General features: G+C 35.9%; 1 protein-coding gene across 1 annotated transcript in view; it reads left to right on the forward strand.

Moving 5' to 3' along the window:
- The window catches only part of LOC134529369 (ephrin-A4), a 273,397-nt gene that overhangs the window by 245,103 nt on the left and 1,152 nt on the right, over positions 1-27,142 (forward strand). Inside the window, exons 4-5 of the mRNA XM_063363355.1 lie at positions 2,304-2,408; positions 13,223-13,390. Of these exons, the coding sequence (XP_063219425.1) occupies positions 2,304-2,408; positions 13,223-13,390 (273 nt within the window). The remainder of the gene's footprint in view (positions 1-2,303; positions 2,409-13,222; positions 13,391-27,142) is intronic.

The following is a 27,142-nucleotide window of genomic DNA, read 5'->3' on the forward strand; positions in this document are numbered from 1 at the left end:
TTGTTGAGATCCTTTGAGCTAGTTAAAGGTTTTCAGTTTGGTTCGAGAACGAGTGTATCTCTGAAGGCACTGTCAGCAGTAAAACAGGGTTCTGTTAAAACCCAATTCCAGTTGTGTGGCTTGAAGTGCCACTCAAAATTGCTGAAACTGGTTGCTGAAGATCCAGCCAAAGTTGTTTTCAAGAGTCTAGGTCACCTGTTCAATCCCCGGGAAGTGATTTTGAAACAAGTTTGTGGTGACTTGGTAAAGACAGGGAAGTTGATACCTTTTGTTTCAAGTATTCCGGCAAAGGAATTCTTAGAAGGCTACTCAGCGTTCAAGCAAATCGTGACGGACAAAGTCAAACAGAGTGATAGTGGTGTAGACATTGTGCCGATACTATTGTCATTGAAACTTGATCATACAGCTTTTGCATGTAACGTCTTGAAAGCTGTATGGATTCCAGTTTCTAATGTTGATTCAGGAAGGACATTTTCAGCCTATTCCGATGTCTTTTCAGACAAAAGAAGAAGCTTGAAACCAGAAAATGTTGAACTCATGGTCTCGTTGTACTTCAATGAGAAGAATTTATAACATTGTTGAACTTTTCATTCATGGCATTTGTATGATAGTCCTACTCAATTTGTAATTTTGAATTTTGTTGTTCATAGAATGTTTTCAAATAAAAATATATATTTTTTTAATATGCTGTAAAGTCAGACTTTACTATTGTAAGTAATTAAGAATCAGAGATTAAAAATTCATTTTTATACAATTTAATTAATCACAGCCAATTATTATTGTTTGTACATGTTTTTTTCTTAAAATGTTTGATTTCTAATGTTAATTTTTATGACGAAATCAAGGGAGTTTTGTGACGAAATCAAGAAATTTGTATGACGAAATGTGCTGATTTTATTTACCATTAAAGTAGAGCCATATATATATATATATATATATATATATATATATATATATATATACTAGTTGCCCGACCCGGCTTCGCACGGTTGTATTAATTGGGGGGGGGGGGGGGGGAATGAGACCAAATTTCTTATTTATAGTTATAATAAATAAAATAAAATTAAAATTAATTAATTTTGACAAAAACTTTATACAATGCTTTGTAATGTACCGAAGAAGAAACGAATAGCACCGATGGTTTCCCGACTCTCGAGCACGCAACGTTGTCATGGAGACGAAGTACCCACTGTTTCCCGGGCTTAAACACCAATCAACATTGATAATCAGTTTATTATTAATTATAAATTATTAAGACCATTGATCGAAATAAAAACTATCCTATCTCTCAAGTTGGAAAAAATTTCACATAAATGCCAATTTTCATTGATATCGGTTGACTTGGTGAAGAGTGCACTGGAAACAAACACGTGGTAATTATGCTGTTAAAATGTAGCTTATATGACACGTTCGTAGATTTACCATAGCAGCGCCATCTATTGATTACTTACTCAACCCAGTCGAAAGGTATCGACATCTGTTAGAATCATTTGGAGTTAACAGATAATTGTGACTGTCAAATAATAACAGACAAATAAATAGCAATAAATTAAAATTGTGACTATAATTTGAGATTTAAACTATCCTATCTCTCAAGTTGGATCGAACTGCACATGGTGTGCGAATTTTATTATAATCGGTTAAGTGGTTTAGGAGTCCATTGAGGACAAACATTGTGACACGAGATTTATATATATTAAGATATATATATATGACGTTGATAAATTCCGACACCATTTGACCAATCACCATGAAAGTTGACACCACTGAGTTTTTTCATGGAGAAGGTTTTTATATTATCCATTTTGCTATAGCTCGCAAATAGACATGGTGGGTGAAGCAGAACCTGAATCACAGTCTCATCAGCGACATACTGTTAAATGTTGCAGGTTATACTTCCATTTCTCCAGTTTTGTAATCTTGTTTGTTTCTAGTAGTAAAGTTTGTGATTGACGTTCAGCCCGTTTCATATTTTGAGACTGGCAGTTTCAAGTAGTCATTTTTAGTGGGAAGATGATTGAGGAGAGTTAGGTTTGTTTTGGCAGATTACATAACATTTAGGGAGAAGAAATTAGTTTATTTTAATATTCTGTCTTTCATATTTCTTACGAACAAGAAAAATATTTTACAGAATTAAAAAAATGTGTTTTATATTCATTTTATATTTGTATATATAGGTATGGCATGATTTTTAAAGCTACTGTTATTATTAGTTTGTTTACATGTTTATGTGATACATGATGCTCTAAATGGATAATTAATTATAAGGACACAATGAATGTGGTGACACTGTCGTGTTGCAGCAACTTCTTCGAAGGATGACCTACATCGCCGTATTGGTGGCCGCTGCTCTAGCCACAACATGAAGGTGGTCTTCAAAGTATGCTGCCGGCCAGATCAAAACCAAAGTACGTTCATACAGTTTTCGGTGGTCATTACAAAGTCATAACTACATACATGTAAAACATGCATACATAAAAATATCTACAGTCGTATCTCGTCAACCACAGCTTCTTGAACCACAGATTTCAATTTTTGACCATTTCTTCAACCATTAATCAAATTGGTAGTGATAAACAATACACTTGAATTAATGTAATACCTTTAGGGTTTTTGTGGAATTTTCACTTCTATTTTAGCACCATCATAGATATGATAGAATGCCTCTGCATAAAATAGTTCTTTTGAATGACTTTATATAGTGCTACATGGATTTGTATTCTCTTTGCATTTCATTTTTATATCTTTGATCTTGTCTTTATCTACAACAATTTGAAAAAAATTCAACATTGCAGTCGAAATATCTTATGTGTGTCTACCATAGGCGTACACAGGATGTTTTCTGGGAGGTGTCGTTCCAGATTTTTTAGTAAAACCCCATAGAGGGGAAAAATTCATATTTACTATAATATATAAAAGACGATATACTTATCACTGGTAACTTTCCCCCCCATAATTTATTCAACAATGTGACCTATAAAAACAACAAATAGCATTAATTATTACTTAAAAATAAAAAACCAAACCAAAAAATTCAAAATTCTGTTAATCGAGAACTTGGGGAACATGTGTGATATTTTAGTTATGTTAGTTTATACAAGAAAAGGGGTCCTTGGCTAAACTAGCTAAATAAAAAAAAAACATTAAACTGGAATAAAACTTAACTTAGTAAAAAAAAATTTCAACCTTTAATTTTATTCCAATGAATTTATTTATTTCTTAAGTAAATATATAGAATCACAGTGAAGTTTATTTTTCAAAACTGGCCTATTATAGGTTTGTAGTTTGTACACAATTTTTCTTTCAATCCACGTAAGTATGTTTACATTACAATATTTAAATACCTACAACAGCCTTATTAAATTTTAAAAAAATTAAATAAAATAGGTAAACTACTATTACTACTGTTGCCAAAATAATTAATTTATTAACCTAACGGACGTAAGCACACACTTTACAAACGTATCCCTAATGTTCTATATTTAGTTTTTTGATTTATTGTGGCTTTTACACATCATACACAACACAACAACCTGTGTCCATCTTGACTTGACAGTGGTACCAACAGAGGCTATGCACTTTTACCATTATAGGCAATTATCCCTACTACCATACATAACACTCCTTTCCCCTACATCAAGTTCTCACACTCTACTATACACAATAACACACAGCACATGACACACAATCTCACATCACAAAGTCCTTAGTCCATGCTGGTTTCACTGATGCCCTGAGTGGCCTGCCTCCATCATACATCAAGTCTCCACTTGAACTTTTCCCCTGATTCACCCGTGGTGGGCTGAATCCTTTGACCCCAGCCTCCTCGTCCTGGACCGGAAGTGGTGGCAGCAGCCCTGGTGGCCGTGACAACTCTCGAGGCTGGCCAAAGTCTTTGACTCCAGCCTCCTCCCCACTGACTGGAAATGGCAATGCCTGTGCATTTCCCTTTACAGAACTCATTGTCGGTTCCGGCTGATCTGCCCCCTTTTCTTGTGCTTCCTGGGAGCCCCTCGCATCTGGAGGGAAATCCCTCTCACGTTCCACCGCTGATGGATACCTCGTTCGCAGCTGGTCGACATGCCGTCGCAGACTTTCTCCTCCACTTGTTAAAACAACATGATACTGGCCCCGTTACCACCACAACGGTGGCAGCTAACCATTTTTGTCCTCGTCCTGTATTCAGGGCATATACCAAATGGTTTAGTGCGAAACATCGTGGTTTGGCAGTCAATTTCTTGCTCTCCTCCTGCTTGTCCGTCATCTCCTGTACAAAGTCGGGGTGAACTCTATCCAAGCACGTCCGCAGATGTCTACCCATAAGTAGTTCCACCGGGTTCCGCCGGACTGGATCCTGTTTTGGAACAGGGCTTTACGTCTTGAGTCAGGAGCATTGTTTCTATTCGTTGGTGCAGGTGACTACCCTCTATTCGTTTAAGCATCTCCTTGGTGGTATAAACCATTCTCTCTGCCTGACCATTCGAGGATGGGTGGTACGGTGCTACTGTGACCAACCGAATGCCATTATTTCTGGCAAAGGAATTGAATTCTCCTGACATAAATGCAGTGCCATTGTCACTGACCAGCACATCTGGAATTCCATGTGTGGAAAATAGGGTACGTAATGCTGTAATGACACTCATTGCATTCGTGGAAGAGACCGGTGCGACCTCGAGCCATTTGAAAAACGAATCAACAACGACCAGGAACACCTGGCCATGCAGTGGACCAGCAAAATCCAGGTGTAGGCGAGACCAAGGCTGCTTGGCTCACTCCCATTGTTGGTTGGGTGCCTAGGGTGGTGCGTGACGTGACGTGACTGGCATGTGTCACACTGCTGGAATGTGTGCTCCACATCTGCATCGAGACCAGGCCACCACACATAAATCCTAGCTAATGCCTTTGTATTAACCATACCCTGATGACCCACATGCAAGGTTTTTAAAATCTCAGGTCGCCCGGCTGGCGGAATGACGACCCGGGAGCCCCACAAGAGGCACCCCCAGTGTACGGTCAGTGCATGTTGCCTCCTGACGAAGGGAACATATTCCTCCTGTTTGTCATGCGGCCAGCCCATCAAAGCCCAATGACAGACACGTGATAGGATCGGATCAGCTCGAATTGTCGCAGCGATATGACATGAGGTCAGAGGTGGCGCATTTAATGCTTCGAGAAGGACCTCCATCGGAGCCGGAACATCTACATCAGGGGTAGGCCGTGGGAGACGGCTGAATCCATCAGCATTTGCGATGTTGGAACCAGGCCTATAGCGCAGCTCAAAATCATAACCACTGAGGATGATACTCCAACGCAGCATGCGTGGTGAAATGATGTTTGGAGTTACCCGGTCTATCGTGAATAATCCAAGCAACGGCTTGTGATCTGTGTGGATCGCAAACCGCCGACCATATAAGAAGTCATGGAATTTTTTGACTCCAGCAATGATACTCAGTGCCTCTTTGTCAATCTGAGCATAATACCGCTCGGTGGAAGTCATTGTATGGGAGTAAAAAGAAAAAGGAATATCTTCACCTCGTGCGCTCGTCTGACTTAGAACAGCTCCCACTCCAAATTGAGATGCATCACACGTCAGAATTAGTGGTAGGTCAGGGTCATAATGAGCCAACAAGGAATCCGACGACATGAGGCGCTTGGTCGCGGCAAAAGCTGCTTCATGTCGCTGTGTCCACTCCCACTTCCCTGAACTGTGCAATAGATCATGCAAGGGTTCCGCCATATAGGCTTAATTCTTCAAGAAGGAATGATAAAAATTTAAGAGTCCAAGGTAGGCTTGTAGATCTTCCTTCTTTGACAGAGTGCATCGTGAATGGCACGAACCTTGTCCGGTGTGGGTCGTAACCCACTTTGGTCCACTACGAACCCTAAGAACGTTACCTCTGGTACTCCAAACTGACACTTTTCTGGTTTAACATGAATCCCAGCTTCCTGGAAACGCTGCAGTACCTGTCGAACCTTGCTACGCAAATCTTCTGCTGATGCACCCTTTACCAAAACGTCGTCGAAATATGGAACCACTCCATCTAGGCCAGATAATAACCCTTTCATAAACCGCTGGAAAATTCCAGGGGCAACACGTACGCCGAACTGCAGCCAATTAACCTGAAAAGCACCCTTGTGTGTGATGATTGTCTGAGCCTTTGCATCGTCTTCATCAACTACAAGCTGCTGAAATGCCTGTGCAAGATTGATCTTCGCAAAAGTGGTGCCCCCATTCAATTTGGTTAGCAGTTGGCATACAGGTGGAATGGAATACAAGTCCTGCTGTAATGCCTTGTTCAAGGTGCTCTTGTAGTCCCCACAAATTCTGACCTCCCCATTGTGCTTAATAACAACAACAATCGATGTCGCCCACTCAGCATGCTTAACCGGTGTATACACGCCCTGGGATACTAGCTTTTCTAACTCTTTTTCCACTCTTGGAACTGAACGAGGCTTAAGCTGTATAGGTCTGACTCCTGGGTCAAGCTGAAACGAATTAGGTCGCCCCTTGAACTTACCAAAATTTTTGCTGTACACCTCTGGAAATTCCTTGATAACGTCGTTACACGCTTCTGAGATACATAAATAACCAATAACTTCTATCCCCAAGGCGTGCATCCAATTTCTTCCAAGAAGGGAACGCTTCAATCCCTTAGCAATGATGAGGGGAAGTGTGCACTGTTGTGACCCATATTTTACCTGGACATTGCATGAGCCCATCATCTTAATTTCATTCTTACTGTAAACATGAAGTACACATGCTGCCATACTGAGTGTGGTAGGTGGGCAAGGGAATATCTTCTGATAGGTACATTCATCCACTATTGAGAGACCCGCACCAGTGTCCACTTCCATTTCAATTAACTGGCCATTTATAGCTTCAGACACTCCTATATTCCAAAGGTGATACACATTTGGTTCAAACATGTCGTTGACTATCGCGGGCTGTGGCGCATCCTGTACAGCATTCACCTTGACATTAGATTGCAACTGTGCTGCTTTAGTTCGACAGATTCTCTCAATATGCCCCTTCCTCTTACAGTAAAAACAATCACTATCCTTAAACCTACACGGAGGTTTGTGAAGATTTCCACAGCTTGAGCAAAGGACTACATGCTTAATAAAGTGTGCTTTGTTTCCACCAACCTGATCCAGTGCAGCCTGGAGAGGCATACGACTTAATTTATCTGTACTTATCACAGATGCAGAAGCCCCTCTGATTTCTCTGGAATTCTGGTAGGCAATTTCAGCAGCTAGGGCCTTTTCTTACGCCTGCGCAAATGAAAATGTAACTTCAGCTAACAGTCTGCGCTGCACTGCTTCGTCGCCTAACCCACACACAAAACGGTCCTGTAAGGTTAAGTCCAACCCTTCACCGAAATTGCAGTGTTCAGCCAAACTGCGCAGCTCCACCATAAATCAGCAATACTTTCACCGGTACGCTGACATCACTGATGAAACTTAAACCTTTGAAAAATTTCGTAAGGTTTTGGCGCAAAATGGTGCTTCAATAACGCGATGATTTCTGAATATGTTTTCATTGCTGGGTTCTCAGGTGATACGAGCAACCGTATTATTGCATACGTTTTTTGTCCACACACACACAAAAACACTGCCCGTTCTTCTCGGCTGCTGTAATCTCGTTCACCTCGATATAGAATTCCAAACGTTCTGCATACACATCCCATTCCTGCGTCCGACTCGCATCGAACTCCTCAATGTGGCCTAACAGGTTAGCCATGCCGATATTGATCCTAGACGAATTACTTGTACCAGTGTTATATATTTAGTTTTTCGATTTATTGTGGCTTGTTCACATCATACACAACACAACAACCCGTGTCCATCTTGACTTGACAGTGGTACCAACAGAGGCTATGCACATTTACCAATCTAGGCTATTATTCCTACTACCATACATAACACCTAATAAGTTGACTTTAGCAAGATAATAAAATTGATGTATAATTTGATTGTAATGGTGTTAACAACTAACAGTTGAAGTGCAGTAGAACAGAGTTAGAAAAAATAAGTTTTGAACCTCACCTGTCTTTCATGCACTGCAATTTAGAAATATTTTTAGCAAAGGTGAGCCAAAGATAGGCTCTGGACTGTACTATATGAATATGTATTAATATGTTAAATATGTGTGTTTGAATATGTACTTATGATCACAGGGCCAACATTTTTAACCTGTCGCTAGTAGAAGTTTAAAAATTTGTGGGCTCCACTTAATGACCTAGCAATGACTGTTCTACAGAATATAAACACCTACACATTGAGCTGAGGCTACTAAGCTACTGACTCAAACACAACTTCACACCGCGTCGCACTTAATGTGGTCTTTCATCTAAGGTGGGAATCTCAAGTTTCAGTTTTTAAATATATGTAACAGTCATTTAAAATTACGCATCTCGTGATAATCCAATGTTCTTCTTCATGTTATATGTACAGTATTTAAATGAATGCACCTGACTTCATATAATGATAAAAAACTTTCTTTCATGTTTTAACAATTTTATGGAGTTTTGTATCAAATTAAGTCACAGTGTTGCAATCACTACTGCTACCCAATGCTCAATTCTGTATAGCAAATCTTAAACTTAATCGAAAGTTGTACTGATTAAGTTCATAGACCAATCACCATTCGAGAATTTAAACTGACCAGTCATGAACCACCCGCTGTGGTTGAACTTTGTTTACGTTTGCTTACCAATTTGCTCGATGACTTTATCTTGCTTATTACTCGGTGCGAACTAACTTCAGACAATGAGCTTTGAATAATTTTTAACACGTGTAAAGTTAACTTTATTATTTATCCACATTTGTTGAAGTTACTCAAAATACTAAATACTAAATACAAAATACTAAAAACGCAGGGAGGGAAAAAGTGTTACAGTGAATCATAACTGAAAGCAAGACAAATTTAGAAACATTTTCCTCAGACTGGGAAAAAATCCTTGTTAAGCATTTGAGTGGATGAAGTATTATTACACACAGTTTTATATTTTCATGATACTCTATCATGTTGCAGTTGCCCATTCCATTAAGTAAATCTTCATAATTGCTTTTAAGAAAAATATTTTCTGGTTAGCCGAACACATTTTTAACACCATTCGGTGCTGTCATAACCTATTTATCACTGTTAAAAGTTAAATTAATTTTAAAATGTGGTTTTGTGTTGGTATATAATTGTGATACCCACTAAATTCAGATTCCCTTCATTGACTAACAGGTAAATTATTGAACACGAAATCTTCATGACTGTATGAGTTTTTACAACCTAATCACGCTTCGTGTTCTAAGTTATTTTCTGAGCGTTTAGCATACCTACTGTGCATGATGACTGACTAAGACATTAGCTATTAATAAGGATGCTGAGCAGGGACCCCAAAAAATGGTAACGCTCAAAATTGTAATTTTAAATTTTTTCACTAGTTTTCAACTTTTTTGTGAAGACATTGAGATTTGTGCAAAATACATCCATATTTCTTGTGTTGATCGATGCCATTTCTGAAAGCCTCACAAGGTACCTCATACATTTGTGACACAAAAAAAAAATTGCAAAACAAAGTATTTTGAAATCTCGAATATAGGATTTTTTTTTCTACAGCAGCACCAATCAATAGTATTTGATGGAAAAAAAAAAAGTGATATGTTGCTCCTTTGTGCTGTGTGTAGCAACACATATTTTATCTTCGTAACTAATTATTTTGTGAAAGAGTAAGATGGGATTGGTTACAAGTGAAACTCTTACACATTTTATTTTTTAACTTAGTGTTGCGCTGCATTTATTGGCATGAGATGTAAAATTTTAAAATGCTGTCATTTTTTAAGTTAAGATATGCAGTATGAATTTAAAAAAATTATATAAATAAGCATACTGGGACACCAGTACCCATTTTCTGCAAATCACTATCAACATTAGAGTGTATGTAGGTATGTACTATTTTGTTATTTTATAGACTTGTTTGTGCCAGTATTTTTACAGATAATTACATAGCTTGGTATTAAATATTTGTTCCTTGTAATTAGGTAAGTTTAGTAAAACATTATTACAATTATGTTGAAATCATCTCTTATATGAAAAATCAACACACCCTCTAAATTGGTTCAAATGACACTAATTTAGTAATTGATTTGTGAAATTTTCTGGATTAGTTAGTGCCATTTGCTTAGCGTAGTGCTTGTCCTTTAAGAAACCTCAGAATTAATGTTTCTATTAATGACTGGCCAAAATCATTACTATCATTTTTTTATTGTTAATCCTAACCATGCAGTTTACAGTAAAAAAGTATGTTTTGTTTGGGAGTATGAATTTTTTTCATAGATTTCATTTGATAATAATTTGGAATTACAATGAGTTCTATTGTCAACGTGTGTAAATTTTTTTTCTGTTATATTTTGCATTTCTTTTTGTATTAGGTTGGGCCTTACCTACTAAATTGAAGTAATACATCAAATCAAAACTCTAAGGAGCTGCCAACAAACTTACAGGAAATCATTTATTTGCTATACAAAGAATTAAAATTTAAAACATGAAAATGTGTTTATTTAAAGGAAATATGTACTGGCTGCCAATTTCTATTTCATAATATAATTGTGTGCGTCACACAATTATGGTGATAGGCCTATGTTGCTTTTTTGGTCATAGATTTCACTGTGGTAACTAATGCTAATGCTTTCAGAAATAAACAGTATTAACTTAAATTTTTAATTTCAGTAGATAGTCGAGGTGGCTTGTGTTTTAAAAAGGAAAGTTTTGGTGGAGTTTATGTTTTTGGTACTACATGGTATTTTGGGCTGCTGAACACGAATCTGAGGTTTTCCTACAAAAATGTTGACAGTAAATACTATTTTCACTAAAAGGTGTGAAAAATAGACTTTTTCTTGGGTTTTTCTTGAATAACTCTAAAACTAAGCATTTTACATGAAATTTAATCCTATATGAAACTAAAGAGGGTAAATTTATTTACATTTTATGTATTTTTATTTTCTCCGCCAACCGTTTAGCCGTGGGAGCACCGCTAAAAGGGGTGCCAAACCAAAAACTCCCAAAATCAGTATTAATGGCGATTTAACGCTGTAACTATCTTTCTTGTGCAAAAAATGACTACGTATGATATTACAGTTGGTTTTAGGATTATATTTATGTATATTAATATACATAATATATAGTAACTACATATTTCAGGTAGTCATTGAGTTTTTACGTGCCTACTTACTTAATGTATATCAGTGAGTGTGGAATCTTGTTAATAAATACGACTAGGCATTGCTGAAAGAATTATCATAGTAAAAATTTTGCTTAAGAGTAATAAAATTATTGCTAAAAGTAATTCAATTAAGTATATAGTTGTATGAAGTAGGAATTGAGTAGCTATGGTATTGATGTCCCGAAATTGGTATAATGCCCTGGCTGATCATTCACATCAGTAAAATAGGAACAGAAAGGGAATCAGTGGGTAATCACTTCGAATGTTGTGAGGTATACTATGTTTCTAGGTCTCTCTGGTACCAAGTAAATATCTATGTTTCATACCTTCAGTGGCTTCTCAAACATTGGTTACTCTCAACGTTTTTTTCAATTCTTTTGAAGGTCCTGGCTGATCAGGGACATCTAAATCTGCAAAACAAGATTAGAAGCGTGGAAATAGTAGAGGATTGCTTCCCATGAATAGTATTATGTTTCTGTAATAAAAATGATGTACTTATATGTTATATATTATTTCTCTAGCCCGTTTTTCTGTCGGTCCGCGAGATCTTCCTTATTCCTTTATCAAATTCCATGACTCACCCCTCATTTAAAGCTTATCGTGCCAGCTAATGACGAAAAATAGACCCACTGTCTAAAAATGTACCGCTTCTCTTATATTTGAGATTTAGAGTCATCTAAGAAGAGGTCCTTTAATGGATGCATCGATTTTTCAATACATATCGAATCGGATATCCACTTGAAACATCAGCGTTTACATATTTCTTTTTTAAATTGCACTCCCGTCATAATAAACAGAACTTACGATAAAGAAATCTTATAGGATCCTTCAACTTAACCAAAAAATTCTGCCAAAAAACCACTTAACCAAAACTTCTGGTACGTCAGACTTTTCTTATAAGTAAGTACTTTTGAAATTACTGTTGATATTTTATATCACAAACAACCTACAAACATCATATATGTTATTTCTCAAAGGTGTTTTTTTGTGAGAAAGACATATCTCCTTTAATTCTTCATCAAATATAATTATTAAATCATATTTTTAAGGCTTATGTTCCTCGCTATTGATGAAAAATAGATGAAATTTTAAAACTAATGTTTTAGTTCAAAAAATTATTAACCAACTTTTTTTATAAAAAAAAACATATTTTCATTGGAAATGCCATTTGTTGATGGCATTCGTAATGAAGATATATTCAACTAACATGTAGGAGGTGCCATCTATTAACAGTCTGTTTAACGTTGATCACGATTCTTTGCGAAATATTCACATGGGTCAGCTAGTATTCACCTTCATGCATTTCCATGCCCTAATCCTCTGGAACAACAGGCAGAAAGTCCATCTCCAGCTCGGCTTCTTCCTCCTCCTCGTCCACCAATATGATGTGCAAAATGCATAAAAGTATGAAAGAGAGAACATTATGCCTAAGTAGCATTATATAAGACCAGAGAAAAGTGGTGTAAAAAATTTTTAATGTTGGTGTTTGTCGACCAATTATGGCCAAAAATATATATGTCAAATCTTGAACTCAAAATATTTTTTTATTTGATAGTAAAAAATCTAAATTATATTTCTGGCTTTAGTGGTCATTGTCTAATAAAACTGTCATGTTTTAGAGGTTGAGTCTAATAAACTGTCTTGGTTTGGAGGTTCAGCTGCATTGACATAGTAGTAATGAGTACCAACGTTTCACTCTGCATTGCAGCAGGCATCTTCAGGGTTGAGAAATCTTCAGCTGTTATTTTATATTTTTTATTTGCCACTCACAGATTTTAAAACATAAACAACTAATTATATTTTTAATACTATTTATACCTCACATGTTTGTATTCTTAAGCCTTGTTTCTAGTTTTTTTTAAATATTTTATAGCGTTTTGCATTAACATCTGTATAGTAAATAAATTGTTGAACATATTTAGTCATGTCTTTAATGGTAGCAGTATTACATTTCAGTTGTGTCTGTTAACAGCTTGTATGAACTTGAAGTATGTTTATGTTTCCAGCTCAAATTAACCACCAGCCAAGCACCACATTTTCCACGACTGTGGCGAGCACTCCATCATCCTCATCGACAGCAGTCACGAAATCAACTTCGACCACTCCCAAATTTACGTCTTATAAGGAGTTGGACGTTCCAAACTACAATATCAAATCTACTACGAAAAAGACAAGTATGTTGTTTGACATAATAAATTTTAATAATGTAGTGTATTTTGCATAGTAAAATTGACATAACAGCTTACTTCAAAGCTGCAAAAAAAAATTTCTATTAAAACTTAGAGACATAAGGAAACTATGATCAGGATTACAAATCCTTTTCAGAAATTCTTCGATGAAACCACAAAAGCAGTGATGAACTAAAAAAAATCAAAAACATTGGACACAACAAAAGTAGACAAGAAAATAAGACACAGAAAACAACACAAAACACAAGGTTAAAATACCTTTTAGGTATGAAATATGTCCTTTTATTCAGTTAAGATGCTGCATTCAGCAAAATGTTGTAGTAGACTACTCACAAGGATTTATAATCCTGATATATGCTTTCTGGTAATATGCTTGTCCTTGTGTTTATATTTCTGTGTTGTTAATTTTTCTGATTGCTCTATGACTGCAATGTTTCTGTTGATTTCTATGTCTGTGTCATTGTTAATTTTTTTCTGTTGTTTTAGTTTGTTTGTGTAATCTTTTTGACAACAGAAAGTGTCCATATTAATTCAAATTATATACCTTATCATTGGCATTAACCTTCCAAGATTATGAAAATCTGCATTTTTTAGCTGGGAAAATGGCACCACATTTTTCTTTGTTTGCTACTTTATCGTAACATAATCTTAGATACTGTTATTGATAATTGTTTTCTTAAAGAAAGGACATCAAGTGTTTTTGTGTCAGTTTCCATCTTTTGGGTGGGACTACGTAATGTGGTGGTTGTTTCATAACATTTTTGCCCAAATATGAGAATTTTGTAATGCCATGTTAACACAATTTCGAACCAAATCTGGTCATGTGATTTGCTTGACAGATAGCAGACGAGAGTCAAACAGAAAGAGTTATATATTGTTCAAGTTTTTTTCCCCCGAGGCTCAATAAGATTCCAGTTTTCTTCCATCTCTCATCTGTCGATTGTGCAATGATACAACTGTCAGCCTAGTTTTTTTTTTTCTGGGTGTTTATTAAATCAAATTTAATTCCTAGGATTTTTTGAAACCCAAATCTACAGTACTGTTTTTCAAGTGTACCTACTTCAGCCAAAATTGTGACTTTCTAGAATGAAGGCTGCAGTGTCAGTACACTTAGTAAAGATTGGGTAACACTTTTATTTGGAGCAAATATGGTTGGTTCTGAAAATTTTCAAAGTTGAGATAACATTTTTCTGAATCAAATTGTGGGTTAATTCAAAATTATTTCTTAGTCCTTTCAGGTACAAGTTCATCTCTACAAGTAATATGTCATACTTTTAGAAAAAAAATTTCTGAATAAATGTTAGGCATTGATAGTTTTTTTTTATTACAGTTTAAGCAATGCCGAGGTGTGACTAAATGCATTATTGCCGTTTATTCATTACAGCTAAAAAAAATTTGTATTAAAATTTTAAAATTTGAATAAAAACAATTTAGTTTAATATAACATGCTTCCATTGCATGGAACCTGATAGAAACAGTATGTTGGAATAATTTTTGTTGTAAGACCAAGAAATGAACAAATAATGTGATAAGGGAAAGGTTGGTTTGACCCCATTCTCTTCAGTAAATAAAAACATTATTTTGAAGAAGGCTAAACTTTTCAAACACCTATAGCAAGTATGATAATCCACTGATGCATTCCTAAATGATGTCTGCAAACTGGCATAGATGTTTGAACTGAAAAACGTAAAGGAATAACTCATAACAAATGTGTGTGTTATTAGTGTGGAAAATGACGTATTACAGAGGTGTTGTTATAAATCAGATCGGCCTGGCTAAAAGATTACATGACTTGAATATTCACCAAATCATTTCAAAAAATAAATTCTGAAAATGTTTTTACATGTTTTGTATTTGATATTACTTTTGAATTTAGTTTTAAAAAAATTATTAAACAAAATTATTCGTAAAATTACTATGTACATTTATTTTTTGTTCACATAAAAACAAAACACCATGTGTTATTACTTAATGCACAACAGTTCGCCACATTTTCCATAGTAACAACACACATGAATTTTTCCTGCTCAAAAAATGTTTACTTCAGTAATTTTGAAGATCACGAAAACAAACTGAATACTCATATTAAATCTAATATCTAGGTGTTTATGTAAAAAAACCAAACACACAATTACAAATTTCACTTCTGATTGGTTGCACAAAAACCTGATAAATTAACCATGTCCCATGGAAGCAAATACCTTCTGTTTATGTCATCACAAGAATATATACAAAAAGTGCCAGAACATCTCTGTAACTAATGAACTGCCTTTCTGCCGGTGCCAGAGCATCGCACATATGTCTTTCCTTTACCAAAATGCTATCTAATTTTCTGTACATATTACAAACACACTATAAAATGAACACGAAAAAATTGGCTAAAAAATTACATGTCAATGAAATAAAATACTGAAAATCACACTTACATAAATATTTACTAGTGAACCTATATTTGGTAAAAACATATTTAAAGGGCTTTTATAGTAAACATATGTTAATATCAAAATTAATTAAAATAATATTAAAGTTAAAAAAAAAAATTTTAATAAAAATCTGGATCACTATGACTTTGAATATGTGTAAACTGTTGATCCATCTGATTAACTAAAACACGGCATTTATTCCTCTAGAATATGTGCTGGGGAGGGCAGGGTTTCAGAATGCTATAGTGTTACAAAAGAACCTCTATGATACGTTCCCATTTCTTACATTTTCCCTTGTCATACGCAAATTAATTTTGGTCCCGCCGAAAGTACTATATTTACAATGGTTTCCTTTCCCGGAACATACCCTAATAAAATCATTAATTTCCTGTTTTATACGTTTTTACGAAGCGGAAAAGTCCCAAAATTCACAAATGTTTTTTTATATTCCTCCTTACAAACTACGCTTTAATGCTTTTATTTTGAAAAACATCTATTGTTTACCTTTGCAAACTAAGAAAATAACTTTATTGTGCCATAGAAATGGATAGTATCAGGAAGACTGTGAACTTCGCATCTATGGCATCTATAGCATCTATGGCCAGCACCGAAGAAAGACTAGTGGCGCAAACTAGCAATGATTATGAAAATGGTCACGCTCTTTACCAAGGCACGGATCTCATATTTTATGCATTCATTAATCTTTGAACTGAATATACCCATTTGTTATTGTTTTCTTACGATCGGATTGTTTTGTATTCTACGTATCTAAGGTTAAAATTTTATTGAAAATTGTTCTGTTGCATAAAGTTGTTTGTAAAAACGCTTTAACGGCAATGGAGTCTAGTAGCAGGAAACGAAAACCGCTTACAATTGAGCAAAAGATGGACATCTTAAAAGAGTTGGATGCCCATGTCCGTACACGTGTGTCCTTGGCAAATAAACTTGGGATGCCGGTGTCGACGATTAACACGATCGCGAAAATGCGAGTGTTTATTGAAGACATTGCACAAAGAAATGGGCCAATGGTAAAAAAAATTATGGCCATCAAAATATCACCGTTTGAAGAACTTAACGATTTGGTGAAAGAATAATTTATTAACGTACGCGCGGCAGGTCTTCCCGCGGATGGTAAACTACTGCGAGAAAAAGCATTGCATGTAGCTTCCCGCCTAGGTATCCAGAATTTCACTGCTTCAAACGGCTGGATCGATCCTTTTAAAAAAGACACAACATTGTTTTCAACACTGTATGCAGGGAGAGTAGAAGTGTTAATCCTGATACTGTGGAACACTGGAAAGAGAAGCTACCATCTCTTGTGAGTGAGTATGAACCCTCACTTGTATAAATTGGAACAACATGTTGAAGAACTTGCATGTTGCAACAGAAAACAAACGAAAATTTCTTTTTTTTTTTTTTTGCAAGAAATAGCCTAATTTTTTTTCTCTATTTCTAATTTAGGCTTGGTGACTTTTTCACACACACACCCCCCACCATCCCACCAAAGAAAGGACTTCATAACACTTTGTAGGCCACCGTTTCTCATGTCAGCTTTACGTGATTATGTACTGTATTTTACATTTCTGGTGGTTTTATTGTATGTATATATAATGATGAATTCTTAGGTATCTTTCATTAATATAATGCAATTATTTACACATATGTATTTATGTTTAATCTGACATTGTGCTGGTATGCTAGATTGGAAAATTTTTTTATTATTCCCGTTCCCCGTTTCATACACTTTCCCGCATCATACACCATTTTTGTGCCCTCCGTTGAAAAGTGTATGACAGGGTTTCTACTGTACATATAAATTGTGGTTTGACAACTGAGCAGGCATAAAGGAGATTCAACAAGCTAAAAATTGTGTAATGTAACAGGCATTTATGACAATCTGCAATTTGTAATCATCAAAGATTTGTATTGATTCAGTTTGCAACAGTATAATGCATTATATTGTCACGTCTCACTTTCAGAGGGGGGGTTCAATTCTTCCAAAAATACAGCTCAGATAAATTATAAACTCAAAACCTTAACTAGCCGTAGAGCGTTTCACTGAGGATTGATCCTAGTAGGTGTATCCTTATACAAGAATAGAAAATCAGGATACTGAGAAAAAAATAAGAGAAACCTAAAAACAATAGAACAATCACATTTATTTATAACAATTAAATAGAGCTGACAAATGATGAGGCACATTCCAGGTACGCTATAAGCCTTAAATACCCAGACATAAAACAATAGACTTCAGATAAGATTCCCTTAGTAGTACTAACACATTAACATTATCCTAATAATTTCCTCCAGGCCACCCAGTGATACCAAACTTCATTAGTTCTTCCACAACTTCATTTTTAAAAATTATTAATAACATTCACTACTTCGAAACCGATTTTAAAAATTATTTAGTTTAAGTCTATAACGTCATCATAAACATGAAAAGACAAGGATCGTGATACAAACAAATTACCGAGTTTATACTTGAAAACAAACAGGGAACTGTAGAGCTTAACTAATTTCACGTGAATAACACCAAGTTTTTAAAACAAATTACTTAGGAGAGCAAATAATACACCAAACGAGAATTTTAAAGTTAACTACGAAGAAACAATGAAGGTTCGGAAGGCTAAGAGTCCGGCATCACTCGGACGCCATTTCGATTGCACTCACCTAACCATTACCAAGTCGCCGCACGGCCGGGCAGCATAACAGCCTTCCACAGGATTACAGCCCCGCGAAAACATTTTACATCTCTTTTAAGCCATTTGCTTGGCCGCAAAACCCCTACGGGGAAAACATCCTGACGGGAAGTTTTCCTGTGTTTTACAAACACGTAAAGTTATTACAACAAGCCAGCCGCGCTGTCGGCCGCGCCGGGTTGTCCACGTAGTCAGAAAACCAGCCACCAGGTTGCAACACTCGCCCTGCGCAAAGCGCGTGCGCACAACCTCATTCCCAGCTGGCCTCAAAAGCAACGGTAAACAAGTCTGTACCGCGTTTCTCTGGAACTGCAGCAAACAACGTGTCAGCTGGCCTGGCTGAAACGCGGTCACGCCTGCGTTCCCAGACAAAGACGTGCAAGACTCGCTCTCTTCCAGCCCCGCGGAGACCCAAATCAAACAAAGGTGTTACCCCATCTTAGCGTGAGGGAAACCAAGTCCCGAACTAGCGAAAAGAATTTAAAATTGTATTTTCAACAAATAAACTAATTAAATAAATTAATGATAATTTTGAGCCACGTGTCAATATTAAGCTACCCAAAAAAATACAAAAAAGTTTAACTGCTCGCAATTTGCGAAAAGAAAAATTGTTCTCCACTATCCAAAAACCGAACCAGAAGCAAGAAAGTGCGCATAATACCGCATCCATGGGTTAGGTGCCTGGTTTTATCTTTTTACACTTTTTTTTTTCATTCTGAGTTGCAATTGTTTAGCAATAACTATAAAAGTTACATTTCTTGCATCTTCACTAGTACAATGTCCATTCCGTTCTATCCCAGCATGCCATTTTCTTCTTGCTTCTACTAATTTGACAAATTGACAGATACCATCTTAAATTACCTTAATTATTACAAATTTTAAAGCTTAGCATCATACATCCTTATACTTGTTATCACATCTCCTGCCTACTAAATTTACAATTCAAATTTTAGTCTAGGTTTCATTTGTCTGCCTAACTTTCTTACTGTGAAATTTTCCTTCTGAACTCACTAATACCCTTTTTTTTTCCACTCAATTCTGCCATCTCTTGGTCACCCACTGGTGATTCTGCTGATTCACTCCCATAACCATCAGGGTCCCCCTTTTGTTTCGTCTGGTAATAGTAAGGATGCCAATCAGAAATTATTCCTCTGTTAACAGACAGATGATTTTTAGCCATTAATATTGCCCAATACAGTTTGTCCATACTATAGCCCTTCAACTGTGTCGTTCTTTTCAGAAGTTAATAAGTCTAGTCCATAGCTTGTACCCTAGCTGTAGTTAAGCTGGTAAGTGTTCGGTTGTAATATATGGTGTATTACGGTACATAAACAAATGACTGTACTGCTCCATCATCCAGTATTTGTTTTTTGAAACTTGACTTAAAAGTCTTTACACTATTTTCTGATGCCTCATTATATTGAGGCATGCAGACAGCTGTAGTAATATGCCTAACCCATTTGTTTACAAATAATGTTTTAAATTCTTCAGACTTAAAGCTAGGACCGTTATCTGTCGCAACTAACAGTGGTAAGCCTCATGTAAAAAATTTCTTCTGAAATGCAACAATAGCTTGAATTACATAATTTTACTTATCTCAAAAACATCAAACACTTTGAATGAGCATTCAGTTTCACAAAAAAAACTTTTTATCTTGGAAGAAGATCACAAAAAAACTGCATGCAATCTCTTATTGGGCCCTGATATCCAAGGTCAGTTAACCAATTCTGCCATATGAGGACTAGCTGGGCAGTGTATACCAGTCTTAACATTTTTTTTTCTTGTAATTTCTTGAACTAAAGATGGCCACTATAAATATGATCTTGCCAAGCTTTTCATTTTTACTATACCCATATGGCTGTGATGCAAGTCTGCTAACAACAAACAGTGAAGTTTGCAAGGAATTACCATGTATGGCCCCACATTAAACAGTCTCTATTTTACGGTCATCTCATGTCTCTTGTTCTTATATGGTTTAAAAACTTTTGGTAGTTTTGTTTCAGGTAAATCTTTTGAAAAAAATTACATCACACTATTGACAATGATAACCATCTTGGATCAGTAGCACCATCCAGAATGATTACGGAAAGGTGCCTCATTTGCAACATTAATATATGAAGACATTTTTGCTTCAATTGGATTTTAGGGAACATTACAAAGTGGTAGTCTAGCTAACTGATCTGTCTTATTCTCTTTAGAAGTAACCAGTTTTATGGTGCATGTAAACCTTCATAAAAATACTGCCCATCCCTGCTGTTTACTAGCTGCCATTGATGGTTTTCCTTTTTAGGATCAAATATTAGTTTAAAAGTTTTTTGTCAGTTACCAACAAAAATTCTCTCCCACGCAAGTACTGATATTTTTTTACTCCAAATATAATTGCTAAAGCCTCTTTTTCTACTTGCCAATAATTTTAACTTAATTAAATTATTTAAAAAAAGCCATAACAAATAGGGTACATCATCTCAAAAGTTTAAAAGTCAAAGAGCATTTTGGTTTAATGTGGGTAAACATTTGGCAGGATACAAATTTAAGTAATGTGATGTACACAATTTCAATCTCACACAAAATTAGGTACATCAAACTGTTTTAGTTCAGAACAGGACTTATCAAAACCCCTGTTTCAAACAGAAAATAATTAAAAATGCTTTAGCTATAATAGACGCGTTTAAATAGCACTCTAGATTAACTATAGTGGTCGGCCTTAGCACACAACATGGACAGTCAAAACAAAGAATCAGCACATAACCACAACCCAGATGGGAGAAAAAAATATAATTAATTCAAAAGAAAAGTTAAACCACTAGGAAAAACTAAATCCAATTGGAATTTAGAAGGGTAAGCCCAACCAAATTGTAACACCTCTGGTTCTTAATTATAGTGCCAATCCAAAACTTGACCTGATCAAAAGACCTTTTACACTGGCAGGTCAGGGATTGAATGTGGAGCCCAACAGCAAAACAACACATACTTTATGTACTAATGACATCTCATGAGAATATCCACCCATCTGTTGCATAAACAAACATTTTCAAGAGAATTTTTTAGTTGGTTTAGTTGTCATGTTCTAGAATGCTGCAACATTGAATTATCCTAAACACTGATATTTATTCCTCTGGCATTTTGGCTGATGGTTGTTTTATGACTTTTGCCACAACAATGATTTATTGGGAATATACATGAAAATATCTCAAAATTGAACTAAACTCCATTTTCCCAGTGAAAAATGCAGATCTACTACGGTAAAATCACACTGTTTATCGACAACGGTTGAAAATTGACTTTAAATGCTGTATCAACAGCACCAATAGTATCAGTTTTAACTTGGATATGTGATTCCTTGTTCTATGCATAGCGAGAGATCTAGTGTAATGTCATATTATGGACCATTGTTGTTTGTGTTTTGTTAAAGAATGAAAGTACATGTTTGTACTTAGTTATATCTAGTTAACCTTTGTACCTGCTCCCTTATTGGTAGTTTTGGTGTGATTTTTTTAATACATTCAGTACAATTTAAATCATTGCGTAACACAAGAAAAATTTCAAGGAAGATGTATCTAAAAAAAAATTTTAATCAAAAAATTTTTCATTCATTTCAGTCAAATGACCAAAAGAAATACACATTTATTATGAAAACATGCACTTGGAAAACTATTAGAAGAAAATTTATGTACTGAAAATTAATTTTGTTTTCAGTACATTAAAGTACACAAAAAGTTGCATCAGTTTTGTAGTTAATGTATTTCAACTCTTGAGAATTTGAAAATAACTCTGCGTTCTGTGAAACCTCACTGTGACATTGTTTATTGTGGTATGTCTACAGGTGTATGGTGATAGAAGGTATTTTATTTAATTTTAATTGATTGAATGAAATTTTAAATTAAATTTTAGTATTGTATTATTTTAGGTACCTATTAAAAAGAAGTCCTAAGCTTATAATTAGGACAAAGTAAAACATAATGCTGGTTGCCAAATTTCCATTTTTATGTAAATTTTACTAGGGTTCTGCGAATATTCAAAATTTCCGAATTCAAGTTCAAATTTTTTGATTTTCGATTCGTCAATTCAAATCGAATTCATTTTACAATAATTCGACTTGCAAAATCTGGCCCGGATACACTAATATAAGACCTCCCCCCTTCCCCCCAAACACATGTTTAAAAGAAATGTAAATGGACGATTACATCTTCCACTTACAAAAATTATACAGTGAATCCTTATTTACGTTACCATTATTTACGTTTTTCCGTTATACAAACCATTTTATTTCTGTCCCGTTTGAACCTCAATTGATGTAATGCAATAAATTCCCGTTGTTTACAACGCGCATATTGCTTTACGCAGTTTGCACCGTTCGTTCTGATAAAACTGCTTACTAACTTAATAAATCCTATTACAAAGTAATCTGATGTGTAAATCGTGTTTTAAAGATGTTTTTAAAAGTTATAAACTTCATCTTTAATGTCTCGGGAATAGCTTTATACCGCTTATAAAAACGTAAGCAGTGCCAGTTTGGTTGTGTTGATTCCTGTATTCCCGTATAGAGCGCGCACACTTAGTCGAAGATATATATCGATAGCTCGCAAACTGCATGCACGCGCGCGCTCTGTCAGGAACCGAGTTAACCTGCCCGATCGTTATGCGTATAGTTACAAATCACGTTCTTGTTACAGGTTTCTTTTTCTTTTTTTTACACTGAATAAAATGGTTTTATTGCATTACTCATTAATTTAAATTATTTGGCGTGCTTTCGCTAAGTCTACTTTTTAAATAAACGCACTTTCCATGAATAGTTGTGTTTTTATGGATTACTTTACTTTTTTTTTGCATAATAGTAGCACCCACGGTCTCACCCCTAATTTTCAAACTTGATTTTAGAATAAAATGTGCGATTTTTAAGCGATAAAAACGGTAAATTTGTTATTTTTCTTTTGTACAACTTCCTTATGCTGAGATATTTTTATTGATATTTTTATCTAAATAAGGTAAGCTGTGATACTTTTATGGTCTTTCCTTTATTTATACTTTACTGCTTTTACTTTGACCCCATGAAAATTGGAAATAAGTGTTACTGTAAATAATGTGCGTAGCCATGTTTCACTTTATAAAACAACCAACTAAAACTGTCAAACGTTCAAACACACTAATAATTGCCAGTCTGTAAATTTACAAAATACAGTTAATTAGCATGATTTGATGTTAGTGCTACAGACATATAATTTTTAATTTTTTTTTTTTTAATTTTCTTTAATTTTTGAGAATCTGGTTGTGCTTCTTCAATATAGTCTCACTTTAATTTTAGTTACTTGATTTAAACTGTGAATAATGTGACAAGTTTTTCAAAGGTGGTATGTTAATAATTTTTAATGATCTATGATATTTTAATAAATATTCTCAAATTTGATTAGAAAAAAATTCGAAACTCGTGAATTTTTTTGAAATTCGATTCAAATTCGATTCAAACTGAAAAATCACAATTCGCAGATGTCTAAATTTTACTCTGCTTTTATATATGTTGTTCACACTTTGGTAACACCCAGCTAAGTCCACAGCTTATCAAGAAAAATAATTCCTGAACTTAATGTTTTATAAAAAGTTCAATGTTGGAAACTGGTGGCTGCTAAGGTTGGTTTGGTTTCAGTTACGTACTCAAAACTGTTTAGCATGATAGCAACATTTTTTTTATGTCAAAGTTTTAGTGCTATTTTCAAACTTGTTTGGTGCGTGTTCAAACTTGTATCACTGTTAACCCATTTTTTTCCCCTCATTAATTGGTTTTATTTTTTAAACTAACAGAATTCCAGCTTCAGAGCTAGCTCATTGTATCAGCTTTGTGTAATTTTCCCATGTTTTACCTCTTAACACTGATAACTACTCAACTATTACTTTTACCAATGAAAATGATACATTTGTTATGTGGAACAATAATTATATAACCTTCTAAACCAAGAGTAAGTTTGTTATTTACAAATACAGTGTTAACTTTTTATAACGTCTCTCGATTTAACGACAAACTCCTTAAAGTGTCTAAATTTCTTGACTTGGGTTGGTTTACCTTGTTTTCTATATAATAATACACTCTATACAGGATATATCAAAATTCATGTTACAACGCTTGAGGGTAGAAAGCATTTATTATTTGCAACCATTTTTGCCAATAAACATATTGCCGGAAACGCGTAGTTAAGCCCCTGTAGCCCCAGAAAGAGTCAGCATAGGCAACCCGTTGGGCTTTGTGCGAGACAGACGATGCTGTGGTGAATTACGTGTTTACGACGCCAGGCAGCGCTCGAGAGGACTGTACGATGTCGAATGCTGACCCCCGCCCCTTTTTACTTCCGTTGGTGGCGCCCTCACCTCTTTTCTTCCGTTCGTGCCGTGCCATAGCACTGCGCAGCGTGACATCGCAGTGTCGCAGTGTGTTGTGATATCACTGGTGGTCTGTCGTTGACTGTTCTGTCGTACAAGCAAACTCGTGGTGTCATTTCTTTCGCTGTGGTTCTGAAAAGGGCAACGTTTTAGTGGAGCTCAATGGAGTACACGTTTAGTGAGTACACGGACATGCTGCTTGTTTACGGGGAAGCTAGACAAAATGGACGAGCCGCCCGTCGTCTGTACGAAGAACGATATCCGGCTCGTAGGATTCCAGCTCACACCATGTTTGCAAGACTTACTCAGCGAATACGTGATACTGGTACATATGCCGTCACAAGACCAAATGCTGGTGCTCCACGCAGGGTTCGTAGTCCCAGTTTTGAAGAAGATGTACTTCAGAGATTTGAGGAGAGTCCGGATACAAGCACAAGGGCAGAAGGTTCCGATATGGACGCTGACAAAATGGCTGTTTGGCGAGTTCTTCATGAGCAACTCTTGTACCCGTACCACCTTCAAAAAGTGCAACACATGGGTCCGGCGGACTATCCTCTTTGCATGACCTTTTCTCATTGGTACATTCGAAGAGTATTGAGGAACCCCGAGTTAGCGGTTTTATTCAGCGATGAAGCCAAGTTCACTCAAGACGCTATTCTCAATTCGCACAACAGTCATGTATGGAATGATGTCAATCCGCATGCAACGTGTGTTACAGCTCGCCAGGAACGTTTTTCAGTTAATGTGTGGGCCGGTATTGTTGACAGTGTACTCATCGGGCATTTTTTTCTTCCGCCACGACTTACCGGCGCCGGATACCTCCACTTCCTTCAGAACGAACTACCAAGTCTTCTTGAAGAGGTTCCATCATTGCATGTCCGACGTGTGATGGGGTACCAACATGATGGGGCACCACCTCATTTTTCCCTGCAAGTGCGAGAGTATTTAAACCAAACATTTCCAAACCGATGGATTGGACGAGCGGGCCCTGTCGCATGGCCGCCAAGGTCACCGGACCTAACCCCGTTAGATTTATTTCTGTGGGGTTACGTAAAAGGGCTTATCTATGCTACGCCAGTAGAAACGGTAGAAGAGCTTACACAGCGAATCATTGAAGCGTTCAAAATCATAAGGTCGACTCCACACATGCTCCAGCGTATCCGTGAAAACATGATTCGCCGTTGCCACCTCTGTGTCGCTCAAGGTGGGCGTCTTTTTAAGCGCTGTCACGTTGTTAAAACGTATGCAACAATTTCAGTGTTGTGAAACAAAGACGAAGCTGTGATTGATTTCAGAGTGAAATTAAAATCTGTGCCACGATTAAAAAGGTTATTTCTCTACTCGAACGCCCGCACATCCACAACATAACACTCTACAACGGGTTGCCTACGCTGACTCTTTCTGGGGCTACAGTTTTGCGTTTCCGGCAACATGTTTATTGGCAAAAATGGTTGCAAATAATAAGAGCTTTCTACCCTCAAGTGTTGTAACATGAATTTTGATACACCCTGGATAGCGTCACGCTAACTCTTTTTAATGAAAACAATACGGCATTATAAATCATTAAGCAGTACTTTCTAAGTTGCTGAAGTTGATAATAACTGCAGCTGTGTACGTTCTTTTGTTTGCTGTTTTGTTCTTTTATTATCTAGCACGCGTTTACTTCAACTGACATACCGGAGATTCTAAGAAATGTTGTCGTTTATTTTTGTATGAGGAACTTGCACATGTTTACCTCGGTTACTAGACTTTTGTCAAGTTGTTACACGTTATCATTATTGCAGTTGCTTACAGACTATCGAACTGTAAACATGGCGAGTAAACAAAAATGATTGTGTATTGACGAAAAAGTTTTATTAATATGCTCAGTAGAGGTGGAAGAAAAGATCAGTGATGTTGGAAGACGCTTTGGATTTAGCCACTCTACCATGTCTACAATGTGGAAAAACAAAGATTAAATAACGGACTATTCGCAACAAGTGTTGTTATTTGTATGAATATTAATGTTCGTGTGTAAAATGTGTACTATATTAGTAAATACATATTATTATAGAATAGTAAAAAATCTTTTATTTCTCTCCATTTAGCGACCACTCTCTATAATGCCGAAAAATGCTCAGTCCGTTAAGTGTCTTTATATAGAATTTACACTGCATGTACTGCTTTTGTTTCTGTTGATAGCGTTGGAATATTTTTGGCAGATTGGCATGGTTAACCTGCCACTGATATAATTATGCACCTTA

Source organism: Bacillus rossius, chromosome 2, assembly GCF_032445375.1.
Source record: "Bacillus rossius redtenbacheri isolate Brsri chromosome 2, Brsri_v3, whole genome shotgun sequence".
Taxonomy (NCBI): domain Eukaryota; kingdom Metazoa; phylum Arthropoda; class Insecta; order Phasmatodea; family Bacillidae; genus Bacillus; species Bacillus rossius.